Source organism: Crinia signifera, chromosome 3 (genome assembly GCF_055691185.1).
Source record: "Crinia signifera chromosome 3, ASM5569118v1, whole genome shotgun sequence".
Lineage (NCBI taxonomy): Eukaryota > Metazoa > Chordata > Amphibia > Anura > Myobatrachidae > Crinia > Crinia signifera.
The window spans coordinates 16,803,625-16,827,475 of record NC_139219.1 but is presented as its reverse complement, the minus strand read 5'-3'; the positions used below and the strand labels follow the sequence as shown (position 1 = coordinate 16,827,475).

The window sequence follows — 23,851 nt, the reverse complement described above, 5'->3', positions numbered from 1 at the left end:
CTCCTCGCCGGCTGCTGCCTTTGACATCGTCTCTGGAAGTTCCGCGTTTAAAGAGCATTTTGTGGGCGAGTTCATTTGTTTTTTTTTTGGTGCCGCTAATTAACTGGGTCACGACGGAGGAATTGTTGATCCGTTGAGTGCTATGGGCGCCAACATTTCTACTCGCAGTCTCTTGAGTCTGTGTTTTGGACATGACAAGCGTTAAGTAATGTACACTCAAAATAAAATTGCTCTGTTGGGAGCCCATTAACCCCTTCATGACAGAGCCAGTTTGTGCCTTCATGACAGAGCCCTTTTTTTCAAATCTGACATGTCTCACTTAAGTGGGGATAACTTTTTTTTGCTTTTACTTATCCCAGTGATTTTGAGATTGTTTTCTCGTGACACATTGTACTTCAAGTTAGTGGTAAATTTTCGTCGATACAGTCTGTGTTTTTTTGTGAAAAATACCAAAATATCGTGAAAAAATGGAAAATTTAGCAATTTGCAAAATGTTAAATTTTCTGCTTGTGAGACAAATAATCATACCACTCAAAATAGTTAATAACTAACATAGACCATATGTCTACTTTATGTTTCCATCATTATTTCAACTTCCTTTTAATTTTTTTGGACACTAGGAGGCTTACAATATGAATAGCAAATTCTCAAATTTTCATGAAAATTTCAAACACTGATTTTTTTAGGGACCAGTTCAGTTCTGATGTGACTTTGAGGGACTTGTATGTGAGACACCCCCATAAATGATGCCATTTCAAAAACTGCACCCCTCACAGTATTCAAAACAGCATTTTGGAAGTTTGTTAACCCTTTAGGTGTTTCACAGGAATTAAAACAAAGTGTAGGTGAAATTTCAAAATTTCTTTTTTTTTGCAGAGTTTCAATTTTAATACATTTTTCTAACGAATACAGTAGATTTTACTAGAGAAATGTGACTAAAAATTGATTCCCCCAATTCTTTTGTTTTCAAAAATATCCTATATGTGGCCCTAGTGTGCACGTTGACCAAACCACAGGCTTCATAATAGAAGGAGCACCTACTTGATTTTGGAGCCTCCTTTTTATGAGATTTTTTTTTAGGCACCATGTAGGTTTCTAGGCACCATAAGTGCTAAAAGTTAGGAACCTCCCCCACAAGTCACCCCATTTTGCAATCTACACCCCTCAGGGAATTCATCTAGGGGTATAGTGTACATTTCAAACCCCCAGGGGTTTCACCAATTTTGGTACAACTGGGATGTGAAAATGGAAAATTACATTTTTTTACACAAACATGCAGTTCTGGCTCAAAATTTTTCATTTTCACAAGGAATGAAGGAGACAAAGCACCCCAAAATCTGTGCCCCAATTTCTCCCGAGTACGGCAATGCCTCACATGTGACCAAAAAATACCAGTTGGGTGCATGGCAGGACTTAGAAGGGAAGGAGTGATTTTTGGATTTTGCAGCAAAGATTTTGGTGGAATGAATGGTGGGTGCTATGTTGCATTAGCAAGACTCCCAAAGCACCAATACAGTGGAACCCCCCCACAAGTCACCCCATTTTGCAAAGTACACCCCTCAGGGAATTCATCTAGGGGTATAGTGTACATTTCAAACCCCCAGGGGTTTCACCAATTTTGGTACAACTGGGATGTGAAAATGGAAAATTACATTTTTTTACACAAACATGCAGTTCTGGCTCAAAATTTTTCATTTTCACAAGGAATGAAGGAGACAAAGCACCCCAAAATCTGTGCCCCAATTTCTCCCGAGTACGGCAATGCCTCACATGTGACCAAAAAATACCAGTTGGGTGCATGGCAGGACTTAGAAGGGAAGGAGTGATTTTTGGATTTTGCAGCAAAGATTTTGGTGGAATGAATGGTGGGTGCTATGTTGCATTAGCAAGACTCCCAAAGCACCAATACAGTGGAACCCCCCCACAAGTCACCCCATTTTGCAAAGTACACCCCTCAGGGAATTCATCTAGGGGTATAGTGTACATTTCAAACCCCCAGGGGTTTCACCAATTTTGGTACAACTGGGATGTGAAAATGGAAAATTACATTTTTTTACACAAACATGCAGTTCTGGCTCAAAATTTTTCATTTTCACAAGGAATGAAGGAGACAAAGCACCCCAAAATCTGTGCCCCAATTTCTCCCGAGTACGGCAATGCCTCACATGTGACCAAAAAATACCAGTTGGGTGCATGGCAGGACTTAGAAGGGAAGGAGTGATTTTTGGATTTTGCAGCAAAGATTTTGGTGGAATGAATGGTGGGTGCTATGTTGCATTAGCAAGACTCCCAAAGCACCAATACAGTGGAACCCCCCCACAAGTCACCCCATTTTGCAAAGTACACCCCTCAGGGAATTCATCTAGGGGTATAGTGTACATTTCAAACCCCCAGGGGTTTCACCAATTTTGGTACAACTGGGATGTGAAAATGGAAAATTACATTTTTTTACACAAACATGCAGTTCTGGCTCAAAATTTTTCATTTTCACAAGGAATGAAGGAGACAAAGCACCCCAAAATCTGTGCCCCAATTTCTCCCGAGTACGGCAATGCCTCACATGTGACCAAAAAATACCAGTTGGGTGCATGGCAGGACTTAGAAGGGAAGGAGTGATTTTTGGATTTTGCAGCAAAGATTTTGGTGGAATGAATGGTGGGTGCTATGTTGCATTAGCAAGACTCCCAAAGCACCAATACAGTGGAACCCCCCCACAAGTCACCCCATTTTGCAAAGTACACCCCTCAGGGAATTCATCTAGGGGTATAGTGTACATTTCAAACCCCCAGGGGTTTCACCAATTTTGGTACAACTGGGATGTGAAAATGGAAAATTACATTTTTTTACACAAACATGCAGTTCTGGCTCAAAATTTTTCATTTTCACAAGGAATGAAGGAGACAAAGCACCCCAAAATCTGTGCCCCAATTTCTCCCGAGTACGGCAATGCCTCACATGTGACCAAAAAATACCAGTTGGGTGCATGGCAGGACTTAGAAGGGAAGGAGTGATTTTTGGATTTTGCAGCAAAGATTTTGGTGGAATGAATGGTGGGTGCTATGTTGCATTAGCAAGACTCCCAAAGCACCAATACAGTGGAACCCCCCCACAAGTCACCCCATTTTGCAAAGTACACCCCTCAGGGAATTCATCTAGGGGTATAGTGTACATTTCAAACCCCCAGGGGTTTCACCAATTTTGGTACAACTGGGCAGTGAAAATGAAAAAAATACATTTTTTTACACAAAAATGTACTTCTGGCTCAAAATTTTTCATTTTCACAAGGAATGAAGGAGACAAAGCACCCCAAAATCTGTGCCCCCATTTCTCCAGAGTACGGCAATGCCTCACATGTGACCAAAAAATACCAGTTGGGTGCATGGCAGGACTCAGAAGGGAAGGAGTGATTTTTGGATTTTGCAGCACAGATTTTGGTGGAATGAATGGTGGGTGCTATGTTGCATTACCAATACAGTGGAACCCCCCCACAAGTGACCCCATTTTGCAAACTACACCCCTCAGGGAATTCATCTAGGGGTATAGTGTACATTTCAAACCCCCAGGGGTTTCATCAATTTTGGTACAACTGGGCAGTGAAAATGAAAAAAATACATTTTTTTACACAAAAATGTACTTCTGGCTCAAAATTTTTCATTTTCACAAGGAATGAAGGAGACAAAGCACCCCAAAATCTGTGCCCCCATTTCTCCAGAGTACGGCAATGCCTCACATGTGACCAAAAAATACCAGTTGGGTGCATGGCAGGACTCAGAAGGGAAGGAGTGATTTTTGGATTTTGCAGCACAGATTTTGGTGGAATGAATGGTGGGTGCTATGTTGCATTACCAATACAGTGGAACCCCCCCACAAGTGACCCCATTTTGCAAACTACACCCCTCAGGGAATTCATCTAGGGGTATAGTGTACATTTCAAACCCCCAGGGGTTTCATCAATTTTGGTACAACTGGGCAGTGAAAATGAAAAAAATACATTTTTTTACACAAAAATGTACTTCTGGCTCAAAATTTTTCATTTTCACAAGGAATGAAGGAGACAAAGCACCCCAAAATCTGTGCCCCCATTTCTCCAGAGTACGGCAATGCCTCACATGTGACCAAAAAATACCAGTTGGGTGCATGGCAGGACTCAGAAGGGAAGGAGTGATTTTTGGTTTTTGCAGCTCAGATTCTGGTGGAATGAATGGTGGGTGCTATGTGGCATTAGCAAGACCCCCGAAGCACGGTGAAATGATGAACCTAATAATCCATAGATGTGTGGTATATTTTGAAACACTCCTTTATACATAGGCCGGGTTTGTCGGGGCAAGTTTCACAGTGGAAAATAGTTTCCTTTCTTATTCCCTTTTTATAGCAAACTTTGCACCTTTTTTGTGTCCTGCCCTTTCTTGCATTGGAGGGGATTTCGTTGGGAAAATGCTGCCCTGGTACAATACGGGGGCCAGTACTAGAAGTACTGGGGCCCTCTGCCTGCTGATTCCCAAATGTTAGGCTCTTTATGACTTCCTCTTGAAAGTGCATAAATGTCCCCCTCTGGCCGGTAGAACGGAATAGCACGTAAGCGTTATACAGTGCCATCTGGATGATATACACGGCCAGCTTCTTGTACCAGATATTTGTTTTCCGCAGGGCACTGTACGGCTTCAGTACCTGATCTGAAAGATCCACTCCACCCATGTACTTATTGTAATCTAGGATACAATTTGGTTTTGAGGTGTGGGTACTGGTACCTCGTACAGGGATGGAGGTGGTACTGTCTCCATGAATTGTTGTCAGTATAAGGACATCCCTCTTGTCCTTATATTTGACCAACAACATATTTTCGGTGCATATTCCCCTGCTTTCACCCCTTCTCATTACTTGGGCAATGTGCGTTTTGGGGAGGCCTCTTTGGTTCTTGCGCACAGTACCGCAAGCTGCTGTACCTCTTGAACCAAGGGCCTTAAACAGGGGGATGCTGGTGTAAAAGTTATCCACATAGAGGTGATAACCCTTATCCAGGAAGGGGTGCATTAAATCCCAGACAATTTTTCCACTAACACCTACGAGGGAGGGGGGGCATTCTGGTGGTTCAATTCTTGAATCCTTCCCTTCATATACCCTAAACTTGTGGGTGTACCCTGTGGTGCTTTCACACAGCTTATACATTTTTATCCCATACCTTGCCCTCTTACTGGGAAGGTACTGGCGGAATTTAACCCTTCCTTTAAAATGTATAAGGGACTCGTCGATACTAATACATTTATCAGGGATGTATAGCTCTGCAAATTTGGCACTGAAATGATCAATGACCGGCCTGACTTTGAATAGCCTGTCAAAGGTGGGATCATCTCTGGGTGGGCACTGTGCATTATCGGTGTAATGTATAAATTTATGGATTGCCTCAAAACGAGCCCGGGGCATGGCCATACGGTGAAATGGGGTGCTGTACAGAACATCTGTACTCCAATATTGCCTAATTTGTGGCTTTTTTACTATGCCCATATGTAACACCAGACCCCAAAACGTCATCATCTCTACTGCATCTACAGGGGTCCACCTAGCAAATGATGACGTGGGGTTTTGAGCAATAAACTGCTGGGCATATAAATTAGTTTGGTCCACCATTAAATTTATAAAATCATCAGAGAAAAATAATTTAAAAATGTCAATTTCTCTGAGACCTGTTGAATCAAATTGGATTCCTGGGATGGCCAAAAACTCAGGAACCTGGGGCTCAAAATTGTCTGGTGGTGGGGTCCATACGAGATCAATTATTGGGGGGGGGGTCTCAGCTGCTCTACGGGGGCGTCTTTGAGGGGGTCCCTCATCATCAGAGGAGGAAGATGAGCTTAAGACAAATCCTTCAAATTCCCCGCTTGCCTCACTGGCTGTGTCAGAGTCAGAGGCAAGCATGGCATATGCCTCCTCCACCGAATACATTCTCCTGGATGACTGGGACGACATTTGGGATGACATTTGGGATGCCATTTATATTTTTGTGTTACTGGTAGTGAAATGTTTCAACACGTGTATAGTGTAGGGGGGGGTACAAACTTTATTTCAACCCGGGGGGTATGTAGTGTGTATGTATGTAGTGCAGAAAAAAAAAAAATACAAAAATAAAAAAATTGAAGGGTTCAAAAAAAAAAAAATGGAAGGGGTTAAAAAAAAAAAATGGAAGGGGTTAAAAAAAAAAATGGAAGGGGTTAAAAAAAAAAAAAATGGAAGGGGTTAAAAAAAAAAAGGTCCTGCGCCAAAAATTGAGCACAGATGTTGGTCAGTAACGTCCGTCACTGAACAGCGCTCAAAGGCAACAGGAATTTGATTAAAAAAAAAATAAAATAGATCAACCCTGTGCCGAAAAAGCTGATCAGTGATGTACGTCACTGATCAGCGCACAGTGGCCACAGGACACACACAAAATCACAGTGTGTGTAAAAAAAAAATGTAAAAAAGACCCCACAGCACTCACAAAAAATAAAAAAAGGTGATCAGTGATGCGACACTGATTACCAGTGAGGGGCAGCAGGTGCACAACCTTTGGTGGTACTGACAGGTATATATAAAAAAAAAAACCTCTGCACCCCTAAAAAGTTGCTGATCACCTCAGATATAGTGATCAGCACAAAAGGCGGGGGCAGCAGACACAAAATTTAGCACTCTCTATCACTCTCTGTCACTATCTCTCTCTATCTCTCTATCTCTCACTATCTATCACTCTATGACACTGCAGCAGTAGCACTGACAGGTATATCTATATATAAAAAAAAACCTGCGCCCCCAAAAAGTTGCTGATCAGTTAATTTATACTGATCAGCACAAAAGGGGGGGCAGCAGTCAGTTATAAAAAAAATATATAGCACAATCTGTCACTATCTCTCTATCTCTCTCTCTCTCTATCTCTCTCTATCTCTCTCTATCTATCTATAGCTCTATCACACTGCAGCAGCACAAAATATAGCACTAGGCCTCTCTATCTCTCTCTATCTCTCTCTATCTCTTTCAGTTATATAAAAAATATATAGCACAATCTGTCACTTTCTCTCTCTCTATCTCTCTCTCTCTATCTCTCTCTATCTCTCTCTATCTCTCTATCTATAGCTCTATCACACTGCAGCAGCACAAAATATAGCACTAGGCCTCTCTATCTCTCTCTATCTCTCTCTCTCTAACTCTCTCTCTATCTAATAAATCGCAGCAGCACAAGATGTCACAGGATGTCACAAGATGTCACAAGCATAAGCAATCTCAATGATCAGGTAAGTATTTTGGATGGGTTCTGGTCAGTATAGGCGGCAGCTGGGCACGGTGACCGCACTGCACGCTATTCCAGACCGGAATGGCGTCTGCAGTGCAGTCACCGTTAGTTTAAACCCCCCTCCATGGCTGTGATTGGTCCGTCGGTCCGACGAACCAATCACGGCCTTTGGGGGCGGGAGGGGTGAGGTGGGGTGACACCAGTGTCACCCTTACACCCCGCGGTGATTGGTGCTGTACTTTACAGCACCAATCACCTCCGATCCCGTGTCACCGGCGAACGTTATTCGCCGGTGACACAGAAAACGCTGTGAATGGCTGTTCACAATGAACAGCCAATCACAGCGATCGCCGACGGGGGGGCGGCACGGACATGTCTGCTGTCAGGGACAGCAGACATCGTCCCTCTGTCACTGCGTCTCTAGACGCAGTGACAGTTTTAAGCCATGACGTATATATACGTCAACGGTCGGGAAGTACTTCCCGGCCATGACGTATATATACGTCAAATGTCGTGAAGGGGTTAATTATCTCTTCCCCCCCCCCCCCCCAAAAAAAAAAAAAATGTTTGTCAATACAAATGCTGGTATTTACTTGATGAGTTCTAAATCCGGTGGTTCACATACAAATCCGATTGGTGTGTGGGGCTTCGCAGGTGCAAAACTCGTCCATCACATATGCACAGAGGATCTTGTGATATCACTCAAAGAGATATATTAGCTGTAGCAATATTGAGTTGCTGTGGTGATGTCACCCCTATTTTGTAGTGATAGGGGTTGCAGGTCCAGGCTTACTGGACCCGGGTGTCCAGATCTGATGGCCAGCCAGAGTAACCGTCAGCCCATAGCAGCCAGTCCTTGCTGTGACATAGTAGATGGTCCATCAGTGTTAAGATTGGTATTGCGGAAGCTGCATGGGCGGTGTAATGGTTACATTACTGCCTCACAGCGCTGAGGTCATGGGTTCTATCCCCACCATGTGTTATATATACAGGGCAGTACGGATGGTGTAATGGTTAGCATTACTGTCTCACAGAGCTGAGGTCATGGGTTCTATCCCACCATGTGTCATATATACAGGGCAGTGCGGATGGTGTAATGGTTAGCATTACTGCCTCACAGCACTGAGGTCATGGGTTCTATTCTCACCATGTATTATATATACGGGGCAGTACGGATGGTGTAATGGTTAGCATTACTGCCTCACAGCGCTGAGGTCATGGGTTCTATTCCCACCATGTGTTATATATACGGGGCAGTACGGATGGTGTAATGGTTACATTACTGCCTCACAGCACTGAGGTCATGGGTTCTATCCCCACCATGTGTTATATATACGGGGCAGTACGGACAGTGTAATGGTTACATTACCGCCTCACAGCACTGAGGTCATGGGTTCTATCCCCACCATGTGTTATATATATACAGGGCAGTACGGATGGTGTAATGGTTATATTACTGCCTCACAGCACTGAGGTCATGGGTTCTATCCCCACCATGTGTTATATATACGGGGCAGTACGGATGGTGTAATGGTTAGCATTACTGCCTCACAGCGCTGTGGTCATGGGTTCTATCCCCACCATGTGTTATATATACAGGGCAGTACGGATGGTGTAATGGTTAGCATTACTGCCTCACAGCGCTGTGGTCATGGGTTCTATCCCCACCATGTGTTATATATACAGGGCAGTACGGACGGTGTAATGGGTAGCATTACTGCCTCACAGCGCTGTGGTCATGGGTTCTATCCCCACCATGTGTTATATATACAGGGCAGTACGGATGGTGTAATGGTTAGCATTACTGCCTCACAGCGCTGTGGTCATGGGTTCTATTTCCACCATGTGTTATGTATACAGGGCAGTACGGATGGTGTAATGGTTACATTACTGCCTCACAGCGCTGAGGTCATGGGTTCTATCACCACCATGTGTTATATAGGAAGCGGTCATCTATTAGAATGAACTTAGGTCTACAGTCATTAGGTCGACCCCACTAGGTTGACTGGCAGGAAGGTCGACCTGACTTAAGGTCGACATGGGCCAAGGTCGACATGACTTAAGGTCGAATTTGCATAAAGGTCGACATGAGGAAGGTCGACTGGTCATAAGGTCGACATGGGTTTTTCACTGTTTTTTGAGCCGACATGTGCCGACAGGCGGTATTTCATGCCCTACCATCCACTAGGGCGTGGTGGGAGAATAAAATAGTGTGCCGAGCGCAGCGAGGCACCGTGCCCGAAGCATTGCGAGCGAAGCAAGCGATGCGAGGGTCCGATTCTCATTGCCAACTGTGTCCATGTCGACTGTGTCGACATTCGGATCAAAAAACAGTGAAAAACCCATGTCGACCTTATGACCAGTCGACCTTCCTCATGTCGACCTTTATGCAAATTCGCCCTTAAGTCATGTCGACCTTGGCCCATGTCGACCTTAAGTCAGGTCGACCTTCCTGCCAGTCGACCTAGTGGGGTCGACCTAATGACTGTAGACCTAAGTACATTCTGACAGATGTACCGCTTCCGTTATATATATGGGGCAGTACGGATGGAGTAATGGTTAGCATTACTGTCTCACAGAGCTGAGGTCATGGGTTCTATCCCCACCATGGCTCTAACTGTGCTTAGTTTGTATATTCTCCCCATACTTGCGTGGGTTTCCTCCGGGTACTCCGGTTTCCTCTCACAATCCAAAAATATACTGGTAGGCTAATTGGCTCCCAACTAATTAACTCTAGGATGTCTGTGTGTGCGTGTACATGTGGTAGGGAATATAGAATGTAAGCTCCACTGGGGCAGGGAATGTGTTCAAATATTCTCTGTAAAGTTAATGGTAACATGAAGTTACAAACTGCCGCTAAACTAGTTCACTATGTAAAAGTTGAAAAAAGTGGAATTGCCATTTAAGTCCATGACCTGTTATGTGGGACAGAAGCTTTCATAAATATGGCAACTTGCAATAACCAACTGAAGGGCTAATTCAGAGATGTAAGCTAACTCGTTGGTTTCCGTACATCTCCTACATCTGTGTAACGGTGTATGCTGCACAGGACCAGTAGTGACAGTCTGCAGGGAGGGGGAATCAGCAGGGAGCGTACTATATATTGGGGGGGTGTCAGCCACTGACCCTAGCAGAGTGAAAACTTCTCCCATCTGCGTAACCTCAGAGTTACACCGTTGATACGATGCAGCAACTTCGAACGCAGCCGCAGATCGCAGAAGACGTCAGGAGGCCTCTATTTACACCTAAAACACCTCCTATAGATATCATTACTGTCCAATCAGGCTCTCCAATCAGGCTCTGACTTATTATGTGAGTATAAAGAGCTGACATTCAAACAAACATTACACAGAACAGTTAATCACCGATACAATAAATCTAATTACTGCTTTGGTTTAGTCTGGTTACGTTTTTGGAAAAGCACTAGAAAACCTCTACAGATAATGATCTTGGCCGCAGACCCAACATCCCAAAATAGTAAGTTGTGCGCTGCAATAATGACAGATCTGTCTCTTTCTAGGACTCGACTTTCTGCCTGTTTAACGGACTGTCAACATTTCTTTTTTATTAATGTGTCATATAATCCGTTAATGTCAGTTCAGGCAAATTCTACTAAATATCCAGACTCGTCCGTCCATATGGAACATGTAATGCTGAAGCCTGGAGACAAAACACCGTAGAGCGTGGAATTAATGCCATTTATATGTAGTTTGTATTCTCTCTTTATTTTATAAATGTTTAGTAAAACCTCAACGTTCTGCTGAGACGTGGAGAAACGCCCAGGTTGTACTAACCTCATTGGGGCTTTTGTGCGTGTTTCGGGGGATGGGGGCGGCTGGAATGATCTTTTATGGGAACTATTTTTTTTGTAAATCATTTCGCCCTGTGCAGTTAAAGATACAACACTTCATTCACTGGTGCGGAAGGATTTCCAGGTAATTGGTGTGCTCCGTAGCTGGATTACTGCAGCTGGTCTCCGTTGTCTTTCTCAATTCCTGCAATCAGTAGATGGATGTGTAAGTACAGCATGGTTCAACTCCAGTCCTCGAGAGCTACCAACAGTTCACATTTTCCAGACATCCTAGCTGCTGCACAGGTGCACTCATTACTCACTGACACACTGTAAAAGATCCACAGGTGGAGCTCAATACTTCACTTGTGATTCCGCGAGGAGATCTGGACAACATTAACTGTTGGTAGCTCTTGAGGACTGGAGTTGGCTACCCCAGCCCTAACTCATTCCTAGATCCACCTGGATCGCCACTGAATTGTTCTGCAGCAGCCCTTGGATCCTCATTGCATTCTTAATGAGAGGGAGGTGTTAGGTATCCATGCAGTCTTAAACCATCTGTGCCTGTTGGGGCTCAACAGATAAACTGTCCTGCAACAAGTTCATTACATAACATTGCTATATTGTATACTTGCCTACTTTTGAAAACTAGTCTCAGGGAGATTATAGTTGGTAGTAGAATTTTGCACAGCGCCCCATTGAGGGGGCATGTCATACTCCGTCCAAAGGGTGTGTCTAGTTCCATTTATGGAAAGAGATTGTGAATGTGAAGTGTGGGTGTGTACTGCTACATCTGAGAGGAATCTTGTAAAATGACTTCTATCCAAATGTAGATGAGCCCCAAAGCAGTTAGTAAGATCTACAGTACTATACTTGGTAAAGTGCTGGGAAATGGTTCTGATAAATCAATGTAAATTAGGGTGACCAACTCATCCCTTTAATCCGGGACACATATTAATTACACAGGTTCTGTGGCAGTTTAAAACCAGGTAAAATGGAGTCTTGAGGTGTGGCAGGTGAAAGCCAGCAACAGAACCTGTGTAATTAATATGTGTCCCGGATTAAAGGGAAGAGTTGGTCACCCTAATGTAAATGTATCTATCTCTCATTCCTTGTTTCCCCAAAAATGTAACAGTGTAATGTGGGCTAGGTGACATGAGGGAGATTGCTAGACTAATGAGGGAGAGAGGGAGATTGCTGTTATTTCAGGGAGTCTCCTGCAGAATGCAGGAGGGGAGGTAACTATGATGTAACAGTGTAATGTGGGCTAGGTGACATGAGGGAGATTGCTAGAATAATGAGGGAGAGAGGGAGATTGCTGCTATGTCAGGGAGACTCCTGCAGAATGCAGAAGGGGAGTTAACTATGATGTAACAGTGTAATGTGGGCTAGGTGACATGAGGGAGATTGCTAGACTAATGAGGGAGATAGGGAGATTGCTGCTATTTCAGGGAGTCTCCTGCAGAATGCAGGAGGGGAGGTAACTATGATGTAACAGTGTGATGTGGGCTAGGTGACATGAGGGAGATTGCTAGACTAATGAGGGAGAGAGGAAGATTGCTGCTATATCAGGGAGTCTCCTGCAGAATGCAGGAGGGGAGGTAACTATGATGTAACAGTGTAATGTGGGCTAGGAGACATGAGGGAGATTGCTAAACTAATGAGGGAGAGAGGGAGATTGCTACTATGTCAGGGAGTCTCCAGCAGAATGCAGGAGGGGAGTAACTATGATGAAACAGTGCAATGTGGGCTAGGTGACATGGGGGAGATTGCTGCGCTAATGAGGGAGAGGGAGATTGCTGCTATGTCAGGAAGACTCCTGCAGAATTCAGGAGGGGAGGTAACTATGATGTAACGGTGTAATGTGGGCTAGGTAACATGAGGAAGATTGCTAGACTAATGAGGGAGAGAGGGAGATTGCTGCTATATCAGGGAGTCTCCTGCAGAATTCAGGAGGGGAGGTAACTATGATGTAACAGTGTAATGTGGGCTAGGTGACATGAGGGAGATTGCTAGAATAATGAGGGAGAGAGGGAGATTGCTGCTATGTCAGGGAGACTCCTGCAGAATGCAGAAGGGGAGTTAACTATGATGTAACAGTGTAATGTGGGCTAGGTGACATGAGGGAGATTGCTAGACTAATGAGGGAGATAGGGAGATTGCTGCTATTTCAGGGAGTCTCCTGCAGAATGCAGGAGGGGAGGTAACTATGATGTAACAGTGTGATGTGGGCTAGGTGACATGAGGGAGATTGCTAGACTAATGAGGGAGAGAGGAAGATTGCTGCTATATCAGGGAGTCTCCTGCAGAATGCAGGAGGGGAGGTAACTATGATGTAACAGTGTAATGTGGGCTAGGAGACATGAGGGAGATTGCTAAACTAATGAGGGAGAGAGGGAGATTGCTACTATGTCAGGGAGTCTCCAGCATGATTCCAGGAGGGGAGTAACTATGATGAAACAGTGCAATGTGGGCTAGGTGACATGGGGGAGATTGCTGCGCTAATGAGGGAGAGGGAGATTGCTGCTATGTCAGGAAGACTCCTGCAGAATTCAGGAGGGGAGGTAACTATGATGTAACGGTGTAATGTGGGCTAGGTAACATGAGGAAGATTGCTAGACTAATGAGGGAGAGAGGGAGATTGCTGCTATATCAGGGAGTCTCCTGCAGAATTCAGGAGGGGAGGTAACTATGTGGAGGTAACTGTGCTATATTGTAGGTCTCTTTCCGGTGCCCCCTCCCCCGTAGTTAACAAGCCTAAGGTGCCCCGTGTAGGCTGCTAAGCTATTAGATGGGACATCAGGGCAAAATAATAACAAAAAATGTACATTTTTCCCAGTGTGTCACAAAATAATTTTAGATGATGCATAAAAATATTATCTTAAGGACATATGGGTTTATTAACGTTTGTGCAAAGGCAAATTGTCTATGATGATCTAGAAAATGATCGACCACATTTGATTGGGCCAGTGGCGGTGTTGTCCATGGCAACCCTAGTTGTAATTCTGAAGACATACCTTGGACGGACTGTTGATACAAATTCACCAGTCCGGGGATTGTTGCACGCGATTGTCTTTCTCTGACCCCTGGATGTCCCCATCACTGGAGCACAGCTCGCCCCTCTTGTCAGGAAGGATGTGTTCACAACATAAAGGACTGAGTGGAGTCCACACAGATCGGGGTCAGATGAGGCTGGCACCAAATTCACAAGTGAAAATACAATGACGATAAATGTTCCTCTGGGGACCTGGGGCCTGGAATCTGCAGCCCTGTGTGTCTAGGTCATGCCAACACAATTGTCATTAACAACTTAATGGTTTATTAAAACACCATCTCCTGGGAGCCCGGAGAGAGGCTCATTAATGTGCAACTTTAACAAGGCAAAATACTCCTGCTTCCTTTAACCCTTAACCAGTAACACTTTAATAATCGCGGTCACATAAGTAGGAATAATGAGCTCCCTCCTGTACATTATAGGGATATTACAAGTCACTGAAGAGTTCTGGGGCTGAGTGCTTTTATACTGGTCATTGTGGCCCATTTAATATTACGAGCCTCTTTGCGCTGCAGTTTTTCAAAAACATCTCACCAGGGGCGGGATGTATCAATATTCACTTTTCTGTAGTGAAGTGGACTCCGTTTTTTCGCGCTTTTTTCGCGATTGTTTTGCGATGATTTTCGCGTTATTTACGATGATTTTATGCATATCTTTGGTCCGCGCTAATGTGGACCTCTCCCGAAATCTTTTCGTTTTTTTTTTTTTTTGTGCGCATGCGCAGATGCGTCCTGCTGCTGGCTGGGTTTCCCCGGCTCGCAGCGCTCAGCTTGACTTGCTGACGAACTGCAGTTGTGACAGTTCAATTATTAAAGTATAATGTATTTTTACAGTGTGTTATTTACCTTATGAAAACAGGTTGTGCTGTGGGATGTATTTTACTTGTTGTATGGGAGGCAAGATTGATTCTTTTTTGGAAGGTGTGAGGCACAGATCATCAGGGCTAGGCAAGAGGCAGTGAGGTGTGAGGCACACTGCCTCTTGCCTAGCCCTGATGATCTGTGCCTCACACCTTCCAAAAAAGAACCAATCTTGCCTCCCATACAACAAGTAAAATACATCCCACAGCACAACCTGTTTTCATAAGGTAAATAACACACTGTAAAAATACATTATACTTTAATAATTGACCTGTCACAACTGCAGTTCGCCAGCAATATAAGGCGAATTATATAGAAGAGAAGCTGAGCGCTGCGAGTGTTAATACATCACACAGCGCTTCAGCTACAATGCTGTCCAATGGGAGGATGTTTCGCGCCGGAAACTCCGCGATACTTCAACCCGGCGGAGTTTTTTCAACAATAGAAAACGAAAACTTTATTAATACATGAAGCGAACAAGGGACCAACGCGAAAACGGGATGTCAACGCCACGGTAAGCGTTGATACATCCCGCCCCAAGACAGCTGCTCCGATAATACTGGCCTCTAGGGGTTAGGGGTAATGCACCACCTTGTCAGGACAGCTTTCCTAGTCGGGCACTGGTGTCAGATTCTGACTTTTAATCTCCCTGGCTAAAGAAAAGAAAAAAAAGCGAAAAAAAAAAATCAAAAACTAAAAATTTTATTAAATGTATTTAAAAAACTTAAGAAAAAACCTACTATGGGTTAGATTTTTTTGCAAACAGAACAAGTATCGCTCTCTACAAGTACAGACTTTGGGCTTATTCCAGGTAGCCGCGATTAATTTACAGCGCGAGTAGGTGCAATTGTTTGCATACAGCAGTGTACAGAGATCAGCGTGTCCGCGATAGGATCGTGCCGTTAGAAGGGCGAATTACAGTGCTGTTGCTGCCGTGTCTACACCGTTCCAGTGACAGCTCACCCCCTGTGTGGCTTTGTGGATACTTAGGGCCCTATGCTTAGATACTTAGGGCCCATTTGATGAAGCTGCCAGTTGAGGACCTGAGAGGCGTCTATTTCTCAAAGTAGAGACTGTAATGTACTTGTCTTCATGCTCAGTTGTGCACTGGGACCTCCCACTTCTCTTTCTTCTCTGGTTGAAGCCTGTTTGTGCTGTTCTCTGAAAGGAGTAGTACACACTGTTGTATGAAATGTTCAGTTTTTTGGCAATTTCTCACATAGAATAGCCTTTATTTTAAGAATAAAAATAGACTGTCGAGTTTGACATGACAAGTCTCTTTTTTTCTGGCCATTTTGAGAGTTTAATCGAACCCACAAATGTGATGCTCCAGAAACTCAACTAGCTCAAAGGAAGGCCTGTTTTATAGCTTCTCTAATGACCAAACCCATTTTCAGCTGTGCTAACATAATTTTTCTAATCATCCATTAGTCTTCAAACGCAATTTAGAAAACACAATGTACCATTAGAACACTGGAGTGATGGTTGCTGGAAGTAGGCCTCTATATTATTTTGTAGATACTCCTTTAAAAACCTTTGGTCATGACTGAGGGGGTGATGGTGACCTGGTCACCATGTTGCGAATTCGCAACGGCGACCAATGTTTACTGCCTGCGCATAATCGCGCATGTGCAGGTCTTCACTGCGGGCGCCCTGAGGGCCTGTGTGTGACCATAGCCTGTGTGTAATCTTCAGTTACAGTATATCTCTTCAGTTACAGTATATCTCAATGTATTGGTCGCTCTTTGGGAACATATGTTTTCATTCCTTCATATTAACAAGTGAGGTTTCAGTGTAAAAAGCCACTGTTCTCAGCAGGAAGCCGGCCGCTGTCTGGCGCTTGGTCTGATCGCAGGTTTACGCATTCATGATTAGACGTCGGTAAGATGCCAAGTGGACGAATGCTGTAAACATTTGCTGCAGGTGAAATGATGGAGAAGATGAGGTTTAAAACCTCAAATATATCCCAGCAAGCATGTGGTTTTCTGAAGTTTGTTAACTCTTTGTAGCAGCCAAATAACCTGTGGAAGGGGATGAAAACACGACAACTAGCACGCTTAACTTTTACCAGCACAAACACAATTCCTAAATGTAAAATGGGGAATTAAAATGTTATAATCTGAGTGTGATTGGCATCATTACTTGTCCTGTGTTTAAGGCACTTTTCATGTGGTTATTAATGATCTGGTTCCCACATTGTACAGTATAAGGGCCTTTGGTTACGCTGATGCACAGGAAGTGTTAGTGGGAAATGCGAATGTTTCCCATGCTTTAGTTTTCCTTGTTCCCATAAGCCGTCGTTTCCATGCTAAGTGCACTTGGGTCTGACTCAGCGTCGGAGGCATGAACACATCACTGCTGAGACTTATAGGTAGCAGCGATGTGTAAGTGCTGGGGGCGTCCGTAGGTAAGAAATGCCTCCTGCCAATATCTGTGATCTGAGGGCCACGTCCGTAGGTGCCAGTCATCTGAGTAAGCCGACGCTTACTCAGGATGACCGGCAGAATTGGTCTACAGTATGATGGTAGACAGTCATTAGGTCGACATGGGTCTAGGTCAACATAGGAAAAGATCGACATGGTTCTAGGTTGAAAGGTCATTAGTTTGACAGTGTTTAGGTCGACAGTCAAAAGGTCGAAATGGGGTTTTTCACAGTTGTTTTGAGCCGACATGTGCCGACAGGCAGTATTTCATGCCCTACCATCCATTAGGGCGTGGTGGGAGAATAAAATAGTGTGCCGAGTGCAGCGAGGCACCGTGCTCGACGCATAGCGAGCGATGCAAGGGGATGCAGTGCACTTTAAACTGTGCCCATGTCAACTGTGTTGACATTCAGGTAAAAAAAACTGTGAAAAAGCCCATGTCGACCTTTTGACTGTCAACCTAGACATTGTCGAACTAATGACCAGTCAAACTAATGACCTTTTGACCTAGAACCATGTCGACCTTTTCCCATGTCGACCTAGACCCATGTCGACTCTTTCACATGTCGACCTAATGGTGTCGAACTAATGACTGTCGACCATCATGCTTTAGACCAAATGATCCCAACCCGGCAGAACTGCTCAGCCGGTGCCAGGAAATCTACATCCGAAGACTCAGGCACTGGCCTCAGCCCACTCAAAAAACAAGGACAAGGTGTCCCCCTTTTTTGGGAAATGTGGCCAGCTCCACATCCCCCCCCCACCCCAACAACTGTCAGTCAGGCTGCGGCTAAGGGGTGGGGACTGTGGACCGGATCTGCACATGCACAAACTGGGTCCTAGCATCAGAGATGTACGTTAGCAATCAGAAGAGGTTTTCCAAAAGGCGACCTAGGCACCTGCCTAGGGTCCAGCAGGTCCCAAGGGGCCCCATAAAGATACCCATGCTGTCCAAAACATTCCCAGAGGAGCACTGGGCGACTACCGCATTACATTATGACATCATGTGAACCTGTCCCTTAGATGTTCTTTGCTAGGAAGCCTGATTCAGATTTGTACGCAGTGCTGATGGTCACGTAACTGAGCTTTTATTGTGTATTCGCTAAGGCTCTATCCATGCCGCCGGCAATCCGTAGCAATAATCTAGCGCTTTGGATTGTTAGAGGGAGGAAGGAGCCAAACTGGTATCTTCCCTAGGGCCCCATGAGGTCTCAATCCACCTCTGCCCATCAGATTTTACGTAGATGGGGCCCATAGGATTTATTGTGACCACGTGCGCACTACATGATCTGACTTACAATGACACAATATACAGTATCATTACATAGCTAACTGCACTGCATCGTACGTCACATCGTACTGTCATTCCATCATATGTGTACATTTATCATAACCACACATAATAAATTGTGTGTGCGCACTATACAGTGATCCCAGGTACGACAAATGATGTAGTGTACCCAGCTATAGGGTGGTGCCAGACACTGCCCACCCACTGCTCCAGAAATCCTGGGTATATCCTCACTCTGTACCTGCACACTGGGCTCCTGTCACATTTACCAGGGAGACATGAGATCAGCACCCCTGCAGTTAGCACCCAGCTCGACTCATCTACTGTCTTGTTTTCTTGTACAGGTTGAGTATCCCGTATCTGAATATCCAAAAACCAAAATATTCCAAAAACCAAGGTTTTTCAGAATATTTAGATTTTTGGGGGTTTTTTTGCTCTCCCCCCGCCCCTTTTTTGATACTTAGCATATCCTTTGGCATCCACGGTGGGCTTCAGGATCCTCTTCAGCGGCATCTCCGGTCCCAGGGGTTCATTGCAAACTCGCGTAATGCAACCCTGGGACCGCTGAAGAGGATCCTGAAGGCCGCCGTGGACGCCGGGGGGACCATTAAAGCACCACCAGGGGACCAGGTAAGTATGTTAAAAATTTTTTTTCCAAAAACTGGAATTTAGATTATAATACTAGGCACCCTGCTTGGTCTCAGGTGATATAGATGATGTACTGTAAGTGCAGGTGAAACCCAGGTGTTAGGTTACCACAGTTCTGCATGCTTGGTCCTTTTTAAAAGCTAACAGAATATGCTGTAACGGAGACGGCCTCATTACGTCCATTAACAAACACAGCGATACCCGCAGATCATCTGGCAGAAAAACAGATATTTCGAACCACAAAATGGCTTCATTACCGTTCAATACATTTCCATTATCTGCAGCCCGACGGGTGTTGGGTTTATCACACACAGATTCTTGCGGTTTTACTCACAGAGAACTATAAAGGTTGTGGTTCCGGCAAGAAAGTCTTTTTCCGCTTTCAGTGCAGTGTATGAGCCCGCAGTGATGTATAATGGCAAATCCACTGGCTGGGATAAAGTTCTAAAATAAGTGTGGAAGGGGTGACGAGCGAGAGGGAGATGAAATTGTATTCGCTGTGACCCCTTGGAGTGCTCCCAGATACCTATCCCAGATATGCTGTAATGATATCATAACCGAGCCAACAAAGTCATCTGCAGAATATTTGAAATTTGCTCAACGTAATCCTTGGCCTGTGCGGCTAACGAGGCACATGTGTGGCTAACGAGGCACATGGAATAATCATTGGGGTAGTTCAGCGCTCGCGCTGTGGCTCCGTCTCTTACAGACATGTTCTACTGGATAAAAAGCTCTCCCCGGGAGCTTCACAGACCAATATATCTGCTTCTTCATGTAGAACCGCTTCACCACTAAGTGACTCTGGTCCAGATACGCTGATTCCGGCCATGTTAGCTATGCTACCCAGCGAACAGGCCAGTACCGCCCTGCCGAATGCCCCCAAACCCCCCCCCCATCCCCCGTCCAAATCCCCTCGCTAGCATGCAAGATGATGTTTAATATATAGTTGTATATAGTAGGTGTAGGTGGTAATATAAAGTGTATTACACAACAACATCTCAACTCTTCTTTGTATTTATTGTAGGAACAAGAGGATCCAAATAAGTTGGCGACCAGCTGGCCGGACTATTACATCGACCGAATCAACTCCATGGCGGCCGTAAGTGATTATCCCGGAATACGTTATATTGTATGTGGTTCACAATTTCACCTGCATAATCCACAGGTGTGGGCGGAGTTAGGTGGCTCAAAGCGGCGGAATTCGCTGCTCTGTGAGTCAACCACCATGAAGGCCGCTGTTTATGCCGCTGTGCAGTAAACACGAATAGCAATAGTTTCCATTTGTCTGCCTTTAGTTTATTATATTCTTTCATGTTGTACTTGTCCTCTATTGTATGTCACAGTACGATATAGCTTGGGAACCAATGAGAAAGAAGGGAGAGAGGACCAAAATGGCCGACGTCAGAGAAGTTGTCAGCTAAATGGACAATGCTGTTTTCACTTATGTAAATACATGTATCTGTTGCCACCTATTACATAGCTTAAGGGAATGCTAAGATATTTAGCTACAAATCAGCATTTGGCGGTCTGGTTGTGGAGGTACAAGTCCCAGCAGTCCCTGGCGGTCTCTGTGTATCCCTCCAGGAGCTGGTTGCTGTAGCTGACTGTAATGTAATATGGAGAGTGTTTTGCTCGGTATGGGGTAGCCAGGCGTATGTCTTCATACACTACAGTGATTTATGAGTCTATTGTGTTGTTGGAAGCGGGTTTTAGCCCATTTAGCATCGGAAAATAATGAGATCGCTAATCGCTTTTCTTTCATCTGGCTGTTAATAAAAATTCCTCATCCGTCGGGGAGGCCACAGTCTCGTCTATTACACCACACACGGATGGGTACGGTCACAGGTACCTAGGCCTCTAATAATGGCTGCATGGGGGGGGGGGGGGGGGGGGGGGGGGGGGGGGCAGAGGAGGTGGAATTGTTAAACAGCCGGAGATTTGCTCTATTTGAACGTCACCTCCGTAGCCCTCAGTCAGGACTCAGTGATGCAGAGTATGGCCAGGACACACAACAGAGGCCCCGCTTCCAGGAGCGGCTGTAACCCTGATTTATTCAAGTGCCTCTCTCATTATCCCTCAGTCTCTGAGTACACTCAGCGGTCACCCAGGCTGTATGTATAAGACACACTCACAGTTGGGGACTCATTCAGATCTGATTGCTAGACACACGAGTGCATATTCGCGATTGTGCAAACCCCCGACCAGTGGACAGGGCCGATGTCAAAATCGACCCCATAGTTTGAAAACCCCTGGTTTCAATCATTTTGTTTTTGGACCCAGCATTTATTTTGGGATGCATTCAGCATCCAGGTGGTTGGGATTCTGACGTTCTCTTTACCGACGATGGCATGGTGACTACTGCCGTGTGACCAGCTCTGGAATCACTTGGAATGCCAGTGTCGGAACTCAACTGCCGGGACATTGAACGGTGGTGGTGGTGGGAGGACTTAGAGTAAGGCTGGTGGGGGTGGAGGTTAGGTTAGGCTGTGGAAAGGGAGGGTTCAGGGTAAGCACTTAGAAAGAAGGGATCAGGGGTAGGTTGCGGGGCAGGGGGTTCGGGTTAGGTGGCTGGGTACAGGTGCTATGGATAGGCACTAATGGGAGGGTTAGGGTCAGGCTGCAGGGTGGGCTTAAGCTGCTAGAAGGGTGGGTTGTGGGGGGGGGGGGGGGTCAGGGGGAGGGTAGGTATGCTTACCTGACCCCTGTCAGGAATCTTTCCTACGGGCTGCCGGTGTTGGTATTCTGACCGCCAGCATCCTAACTGCCGGTCATCCGTATCTATCCCTTTATTGCCATGCCTTTTCACATGTTGATCAGGACTTTGTTTAATTCAGAGGATAGAATAATCCTCGGACTCGGAGCGCGAGAAGCGCAGCATTCTGGGAGTTGTGTAATGTACGACGCTGCCAAGGCCTCAGAGAGGTCATAGAAGCAAATGTTTGGGAATGTTCCCTGTTTTCCTGCCTCGGGAACCCTGCGTCCAGCCGTTTTCTATCCACCAGTGCTGCATATTGCTCTGCCCTACGGGTCACAGAGCTCTGCAAACTCGCAGCGCTTATCAATTGATTACTGTGAGGAACGTCGGGACCCGGTGTGCTTTTCCAAAAGCCGGATGTAATCTAAATATAACGCTCTATTTCTGGCCTGTTCGGTGTTTGGAAAGAGTACACTTCGTACAGAGAAAATATTCCGCCCAGGGATCAATAGATAACGTCTGTCTGAACCGTCTCCAACATTCAGCGAACACATTTCTGTGAAATGCTAATCTGGACGGAAATAGGCCCAGGATTACCATGGTAAATAACCAGAATTCCACAAAACTCTGTGGTCATCGTTTTTGCATTCTGTGGTAATGCGACGTAAGAGAGCACAATGCATTATGGGTAGTCGTAAAGGTCTCATTAGTGAGCCGCTGTAGGCTGGTATCACACCTGTGTTTTATTTGTCCATAAGAATGTGCAGACATACTGTATGTAGACTGTGACTTCATCTTTCTAATGTCTATGAGATGTGCTATTTTCTGACGTTCTGCGTGCCCCCACGTAATGATTCTGCTGCAGAAGATGAGTGCACTCAGAAATCTGTCACACCTATCTCCAGGTGCAACCTGATAGCCGCCTAGTTACAACTATTGATAGCATACAGATACAGTAGTAAGTGTGCAGGTCACGTAACCCTGTCTGAGCTATACATAATGCTTTAATAAACTTTTATATACTGTATACAAGAGGGAACAGTGTCTGCTCTCATAACCCAGTGTACTCTCCCTGTTCCTGTCACCTGTGTGGTATTATGAGAAGTTGGCTAAGAAATTGGGGCCATATGTGATACCCCAACGATGGACCGTGCCACAATAATACACTGGCTTGGGTGGACGTAATATGGCACATGCTGGTTAGTGTGACAGCTCGAGGTCACATGATGCTGCAGCGAGAGAGGCTGGTACATGCTGGCTAGTGTGACAGTCGGAGGTCACATGATGCTGCAGACAGAGAGGCTGGCTAGTGTGACAGTTGGAGGTCACATGATGCTGCAGAGAGAGAGGCTGGCACATGCTGGCTAGTGTGTCAGTTGGAGGTCACAAGATGCTGCAGACAGAGAGGCTGGCTAGTGTGACAGCTGGAGGTCACATGATGCTGCAGAGAGAGAGGCTGGCACATGATGGCTAGTGTGACAGTTGGAGGTCACATGATTCTGCAGAGAGAGGCTGGCACATGCTGGCTAGTGTGACAGTTGGAGGTCACATGATGCTGCAGAGAGAGAGGCTGGCACATGATGGCTAGTGTGACAGTTGGAGGTCACATGATGCTGCAGAGAGAGGCTGGCACATGCTTGCTAGTGTGACAGTTGGAGGTCACATGATGCTGCAGAGAGAGAGGCTGGCACATGCTGGTTAGTGTGACAGCTGGAGGTCACATGATGCTGCAGAGAGAGGCTGGCACATGCTTGCTAGTGTGACAGCTGGAGATCACATGATGCTGCAGAGAGAGAGGCTGGCACATGCTGGTTAGTGTGACAGCTGGAGG

General features: G+C 45.3%; 1 protein-coding gene across 4 annotated transcripts in view; it reads left to right on the top strand.

The window, feature by feature from the left end:
* DAAM2 (dishevelled associated activator of morphogenesis 2) overlaps positions 1 to 23,851 on the top strand; it is a 221,729-nt gene that overhangs the window by 87,864 nt on the left and 110,014 nt on the right. For all 4 annotated transcript variants that reach the window (XR_014471555.1, XM_083175405.1, XM_083175406.1 and 1 more), the window contains one exon: positions 20,350 to 20,424. Coding sequence is in view for 3 of the 4 variants with exons in the window: in XM_083175405.1 (XP_083031531.1) it covers positions 20,350 to 20,424 (75 nt within the window). In the remaining variant the exon portion in view is untranslated. The remainder of the gene's footprint in view (positions 1 to 20,349; positions 20,425 to 23,851) is intronic.